The following is a 7,500-nucleotide window of genomic DNA, read 5'->3' as shown; positions in this document are numbered from 1 at the left end:
TGAACACGGCGCGCTAGACACCGTGTCATGCTTTGTCAAGTCCCCCCCACCCCCCTTCCACACACGCACGCACACACACACGCGCACACGTACACGCTCACACACACACACACACACACACGCACACACACGCTCACACACGCACACACACGCACACGCACACACACACACACACACGTACACACACAAGCCCAAAAGTACGGTAGACCCCTCAATGATTGTAGAGTCGACTGTAGGCTGTCAGGAGCGCCGCTCTGAAAATAAACGTGAGCTAATTCACACCGACACGCTACCCCAGAGACCCCAGCGAACAGTGTGAAGTGCTACTGTACAGGCTCTTCAGAGGATCTGTGTGTGTGTGTGTGTTTGTGTGCTTGTGTGTGTCTGTGCCTGTGTGTGTGTGTGTTAACTTAGCTGCTAGCTTAGCTCAGCAGTTAGCAGTTAGCCCCCCCCCCCTATTAAATTCCATGCTGCAGAGTCACTCTGTTTCTCCTCTCCTGGGGGGCCCTGTCCTGTCCTGTATCACGGCAACAAGCAGGCAGAGTTCATATGGAATGATTTAACTAACCTCGCTGCTGGCTGGCTGGCTAGCAGGAAGTGGTTGCATAGCCAGAGTGTGTGATGTCTTGTAAAAAACCAGAGGCAGGAAATGTCTGTTGCCCCACTGGTCTAGAGGCGGGGGGGGGGTAACTCCACATAGGAGAGAGAGAAGGGGCGGCGGGGTGGGGCGATGGCGCGGGGGGGGGGGGGGGGTTAACTCCACATAGGAGAGAGAGAAAAGGGGCGGCGGGGTGGGGCGATGGCGCGGGGGGGGTTGTAACTCTACTATTGAGAAAAGAGAGAGGGGTGAGCTCTACAGACAGAAGAGCGGGGGGGGGGGGTGAGATTAAGTCTTATAGAGAAAAAAGAGAGAATGGCTGTGTGGGGGGGAGTATAACTCTAGATAAAAGAGAGAGGGGGGTGTGTGAGTGGATGAGAACAGGGGGAAGAGAAGCATGCTGCCACGGAAAGAGAGAATGATCGACTCGATAGAAGCGAGCTTTTGTTCAACCCATGTCATTTAAATACAGAAAAAGTAGAGAAGAATGAATAAAAACTGCTGTGGATTCTGGTCAGAAGTTCCTCCTTGTGTCGTGAGGTAATTTTATTCAACGGTAAATTGTTCCCTTGTTTGAATATCTCAAATCAGCGAGTGAAATCAGTTGGTCATTTACCTTCATCACACGATTACAACCACACATTTTGGTTCAGGAGTGTGAAACTTCACAACAGCTTCAGATATAGAAACGGCTGTAATGAGAAGGTCATTCATTTAGAACAGGGACTCATGTCAGCTCTATTCATTTCACATTTCTATTCAAGTACATTTGTGAGTACACTTCTGAAGCACACTTTCTGAGTCACTCGCACTTCTGAAGAAGCATACTTCTGTGTTACACTTCTTTCCGAGAACACCTCTGGATTACACTTCTGTGTTACACTTCTTTCCAAAAACATCTCTGAAGTACACTCCTGAGATCACAAGTACCTATCATCACTTCAAGCCAAGGCACGACTGTTCCACGGGATGCTTTTTTTTTTCAAGTCTTTTATATTTATTGGAACAAAAACAATACCAGTTGCGAAGTAAAACACTGAAATATAAAACAATAAAAAATAAAAAAAAAGACCGCGCACAGGAGAGGCTGCATGCTGTGTGCAAGTGAAAGACACTCTCCCCCCCCTCCCCCCTGTAACCGTACCACTAGGAGAACGCCGCCTTGCACGGGTACGTGTTCTGATAGTACGGCCTGCACAGCAGCATCACCTTCACCGCCGTGCAGTACAGCCTCCCTGTGAGTCCCGCCGAGACCCCGCGGACCCTCGGGTCCGTGGCCTCGCGCCAGAGACGCCTGACGTCCGTCTCGTGTCCGTGCGACGTGATCATGTGATCGTAGATGCAGGGGTGGTACGGCGCCTTGCCCTCCCCCGAGAAGTACACGTGCTCCTGGGGCGACACGCCCATGGCGTTGGCGCAGATGCCCATGAACACGTCGTCGATGTACATGGAGGCGTTCAGCGAGAGCGTGGCCCGGTAGATCTTGGCCGCCACGTCCCCGGACACCACGTAGCCGGCGCCCGCCGTGTAGTCCGGGTAAGAGGGCCAGGGGTACATCTCGTACGGGACGTGGTACTTGCTGTCCTTGCGCCGGATGGGCGGGGCCCCCCTGTGGACGTGCCCCACCCACATGTCCTTGGCCGCGCCCCGGCCGGCCGCCTCGCGCAGGTAGCGCACCAGGTTGGGCATGTGCACGAACACGTCGTCGTCGGCCGACATGAGGAAGCGGGCGTGCCGGCAGTAGGCGTGCGCCCAGCGGAACTGCAGCAGCAGCTTGGTGGTGAGGTTGTGGAACGTGTCCGCAAAGTCCTGCTGGATCAGGTCCCCGTAGGCCGCGTCCTCCCCCAGGAGGTCCCGCTGCGCCCGCCCCCTCCGCCGCGGGTCCGGGTGCACCCCCAGGGCGAACACCACGCGGACGCTGGCCCCCAGCTCCCGGCGGAGGTAGGTCTCGTTCCCCCACGTGGCCCGGACGGCCTGCCTCCGCTCCAGGTTCTCCGGGGAGGACTTGACGAACAGCAGCAGCAGCACACGGTTGTCCAGGTCGTCCAGGTTCCTGGCCTGGTTCTGGCCTTGGCCCGAGTGGAGCTCACACTTGTCCCTGTGGTTGATGAGGTACCGGTGATTGGCCTGGATCTGGGCCTCCTCGGGGCTCACCCCGAAGCTCTTGTTGATGAAGTCGTAGCTGTTGACGAGGTAGCGGTACGAGTAGGACTTCATGTGGCTGACTACGTGGTGGTCCAGCTGCTCCCAGCACACCATCAGCACCGAGAGCACGAAGCAGGTCGTCACCAGCTGCACGCATTGACATTTTCGGATCCTTCGGAAATTCATAAACATTCTGGAAAGAATCCTTCCCTTCCTTTCTTGCTTTTCTTCTTCTAGCCCTTCTCCCTCTGACTCTCCTCTGACACTCTCTCTCCCTCTCTCTCTCTCTTTCTATCTCGTTCGGTCTCTCTCTCTCTCTCTCTCTCTCTCTCTCTCTCTCTCTCTCTCTCTCTCTCTCTCTCTCTCGAGCTTGGTTCGTCTATTAGATATTTTTTTGGATTGTCGTCAAGTCCAGTAGGTTTTCGTTGCCTTGGATACGTGGCTACTTTTAGATTGATTCCAGAGGGTTTGGAAGTGTCTGAGCTCCATCATGTAGTTCCAGAAGAAGACATCTTCTCAGAGAAAAGATGTCCTTCAGTTTAACATCATGGCCCTCCTGACCTCCTCTCCTCTCCTCTCCTCTCCTCTCCTCTCCTCTCCTCTCCTCTCCTCTCCTACTGGGTGGATGTGACAGTCATGTCTCCAGTGATGTCACTTGTGTTCCACACAGCCTGGTCACAATGAGGTCAACATCGTTGTGTCTGAAAAAAAGAGGAACAAGTAGTTAGATCAGATTACATGAAACTTTTCTTCTACTGCCATTGCAGAGTACAAGTACCAGACAACGAAATGCAGTTTAGCATCTAACCAGAAGTGCAAATAGTGAAAAGGAACTAAGAGTCATTGTACCCCATGAGGGGAGGGGGGGGGGGGGTGGGGGGGTTAACAACAGCCGCCACTGGTGGATATACTCTCATCAAAGTTCAAATGGACGTCCTTCCCAGAGAGAAACACACAACACTCTGTCTGTCAGGTCTTCTCTGAGTGAGGAACCACTCTGATGCTCAACCACACAATGGACTAACCCTAACCCTGAATGTCACAAGTGACATGTGACATCCTGTCACTTCCTATGGGGCTGTTGTACAATCAACACTGACAGAGAGAGAGGGAGAAGAGGCTGTCTTTTTTTATTATTATTTTTATTTTATTTTTTTATTGGCGAACAAAGGCATACAAGTCAGGGACAAGAATATACAAATACAAATTATACAATTGACTTAATAAAAACTAAATAAGAGTTTTATTTTCTTTATTTGGTGTTCAAACACCTTTATTTCTTATAACCCTTCTGTTATATGAAATATGTGTTTGATACCATTCCTCATTCCGTCCCATTCCATTACAATGACTCCGACGTCCACCTCCAGCAGCCTCGTTTCCCCACAGTGGAGAGGCTTCTCTCAAAGCAAAGACATACCTCTGACCTAGGAATGTAATATTTGGGCTGTGTTTTCATTCTCAGCTGTATTGGAATTTATATGAAGATGTGCGACTCTGGCAAATTACCCAGTTTACTCACAGGGCGGGGCGGAAGAAGGGGGGGGGGGGGGGGGGGGGGGGGATTGAAACAGTAGTGCCAATGAATGATGTGGACCTTGTGGTTTACCACCAGTTGGCACATGACGTCTTGAATCCGAGTTGCATAATAATTGAATTTTCCGCATTTAGATAATTTGGTAAACAAATCACGTGCTATTATCGGAGCAGTGACAGCTTTGGAACACTGTCTAGCATTGTTCGGCTGAGTGAGTATTCAAAGTTGTCTACCAGCGATTTTGGAAATGCTGCAAAACATAAACTCGTTCAACTCTCACCCCAATAACAACCTCTTCCCTGATGATACTGTTACTTTTATTTCTCAATCGACATACAGAATGGAAACCATTGTTTGGCCTCAAGCTATCCTGTTCAAAGGCAAGAAGTGACTTGCTCATAGACAACTCACCACGACTACCGCCACAGACACACACTATCGAGTTTTCTATAACGCGCCACACTCCAGAGAGACCACACGCTCTCAATCTGGATCATCGGCCCCCCTCTGTCCTACTTCATCAAACAGTGTGGGTCCTATTTAGCTTGGGTCAGTACTAGTCACATGCGTCCACTGACAGGCCTGTATGAGTTTGCCGTAGGCTGCAGTAGTGTCTTCCCGCAAGTGTTTTAGCTGTATATGACTCCCCCTTTGTTGTCTGCCAATGTAGGCAATGTACAGTATGTCCGATTCATGATTGGAACGAAAATGTTGTTCTCTTCCCTTGACCCCTCCTCCTCCTCCTCCTCCTCCTCCTTCAGAACCTGAGGCCATATCAGATGTGAGAGAGATAAATATAGACACGGAAAATGTGCTCAGTCCGTCAGGGGGGCGTGAGAACATGGGACCCTCTCTAGGGCGACTGAACGTTCAGCAGCAGAGGATTCTGGGATACATAAAGTGTCTCTCAAAGTGGGCCGGCTTACGAGCTAGAGTAAGCATTATATAAATAATATAATAATATAAATAATAATATAACATCATTCATGTTAATCTTAATATGCTTAAGTAATTCATTATTAAATTAAATAACATCATACATATTCTTCTGTCAGTGAGGGATCGAGGCTACGGACAGACGTCTCATTACATAACATTTACATTTTAGACATTTAGCAGACGCCTTTATGCAAAGCGACTTACAACAAATACATTCGACTAAATAAGTGAATCATTTATCCACTAGTCGTAGCAGGAAAAGTACTCTATGCTCAGGCCAGGGGCCATTGGCAGTCGTCGTGCAAGTTTGAAAAATGTGTGTATTGACACAGGAGAAACAGTATAGGGGGGTAGTAGATGTCTTAGGAGGGACAGTGCAGGGGGGTAGTAGATGTCTCAGGAGGGACAGTGCAGGGGGGTAGTAGATGTCTCAGGAGGGACAGTGCAGGGGGGTAGTAGATGTCTCAGGAGGGACAGTGCAGGGGGGTAGTAGATGTCTCAGGAGTGACAGTTAAGGTGTGGCCTGAAGAGATGGAGGTCTTCAGTCTCTGACGGAAGATGGGGAGTGACTCTGCAGTTCTGACAGCCGTGGGAAGATTGTTTCATTATGAGAACGAGTTTGACTCTGCGTTATTTTGTTTTACTAATGACCCAAGGATCATAAGAAATGTAAAAGCGGATGAGTTGATACGTTTTTGTATTCTGGTGATAGAAATGGAAGCTTCATAAATAAAGGGTACTTTTTTTTGCCCTTAGCTCCAAGTCATTTAGCAGGCACTTTTATCCAAGCGACTTACAATTAGCGATCACAGGGACAGTCTCCCTGGAGTAATTTAGGGCTAAGTGTCTTACTCAAGGGCACACTTGAGGTGGAGTTGTTCCCAGGTGGGATTTGAACTCATGATGACCTTCTGATCACCAGACCAACTAGCTAACCACTAGCCATCCCTATCCCATCTAGCCTCACTGTCATACAGTCAACAAAGCAAATACAATGATGAAATGAACAAACATCTGTATATATTGGTACAACAATATAATGATTCTATGATTCTACTAATTATTGGCATTGGTGGACTTTCTGTGACTTCCCTCTCTCCATTTTATCAATAAACAGGAAAGAGGTAAAGGGACAACACACACACACACACACACCCACACCCACACCCACACACACACACACACACACACACACACACACACACACACACACACACACACACACACACACACTTATACTCACTCAGACTAAACAGAAGAGACCCAGATGTCCATATAAAATAAGTTGTGCGATGATGTTCTTATGGGAATTATAACTTATGGGAATTGTCTCAATGCAGTCATAGTGAAACCACTCGGCCATAGTGAAGTCACACAGTCATAGTGAAGTCATAGGCTGCGTTCGTAAATTCGCTCTGAGAGTGCCGGAGCGCACTCCATGAGTTCAATGTCATAAAAGGACCAAGTAATTTGATTGGACAAGAGGACAATAGGCATTCCATGAGTGCTGATCAGATTCAAGATAACATTTAGGAACGCAGCCACAGTGAAGCAATAGTGAAGTCACACAGATACTGCAGTCACAGCTGAAGGATGAGGCCCCATTGCAAAGCCCTCTGGGGGTTCCAGTCTCATCCTGCACTAAATATACGTTTCACCTCGTTAAAAAGTGCCCAAAAAAAACATAATCAATGATCGATCAATCCCTTATCAACACGTCCATACGTGTTTCACTCATTTGAAAAAAAATAAACAAATATTGATTTATCTATGTTTTATTTTTAATCTCTTTTTTAATCAGAGTCTTTTAAGTCATTGCTTAACTAGAACAGCCCCGTTGCTAGGGCTGTTCCCTGTTATGATCCGGTGATCCCTTTCACTGTGTTCACATGTCAGAGTCCATCCTCTGCCGCCGCTAGCGGGGCTGCCTGGGTGGATGTTTAAAAACCCTGTCAACCGTGCAGCTGCCGCGGCCCCGGACCTTTAGTGAATGAATGCTAAAAGCCGACCGCAGCGCAACGCTACATAATGGAGGGGCTTTAGAAGCGACGAGAGCCAGTAGCACAACTGCTGAGGTCGGTACAAAAACATTCCTCGCAACAAAAAGATAGCATTGCAGCAGCAGTTTTAAGCAGGGCAATAGCCGCGGTTGGATAACAATGGGGTTTCTCCCATAACGGTGTGATGATGATGGTGATGGCCCATCAGATAGACCTGTTGTATGTTCAACAGATAGCTAGGCTCATTTCAACGGCTACGGGGGACCAACTGACACGAAAGA

The 7,500-nt window shown here is 48.7% G+C and overlaps 2 protein-coding genes across 2 annotated transcripts in view; one reads left to right on the top strand and one right to left on the bottom strand.

The window, feature by feature from the left end:
• The window catches only part of mcf2l2 (MCF.2 cell line derived transforming sequence-like 2), a gene marked incomplete at its 3' end in the record, with an annotated part of 171,482 nt that overhangs the window by 86,736 nt on the left and 77,246 nt on the right, over positions 1 to 7,500 (top strand). The gene's annotated exons all lie outside the window — the stretch shown is intronic.
• b3gnt5a (UDP-GlcNAc:betaGal beta-1,3-N-acetylglucosaminyltransferase 5a) lies at positions 1,745 to 2,935 on the bottom strand (the record flags this gene model as incomplete). Its single annotated transcript, XM_080547792.1, has 1 exon — positions 1,745 to 2,935. The coding sequence occupies one exon, from the start codon at positions 2,933 to 2,935 to the stop codon at positions 1,745 to 1,747; it is 1,191 nt and encodes a 396-aa protein (XP_080403918.1).

The sequence above is a fragment of the Nansenia antarctica genome (assembly GCF_963989245.1).
Source record: "Nansenia antarctica genome assembly, chromosome: 17".
NCBI lineage: Eukaryota > Metazoa > Chordata > Actinopteri > Argentiniformes > Microstomatidae > Nansenia > Nansenia antarctica.
Note: the sequence above shows the minus strand (reverse complement) of the source record. Positions and strands in the feature narration are given on the sequence as shown.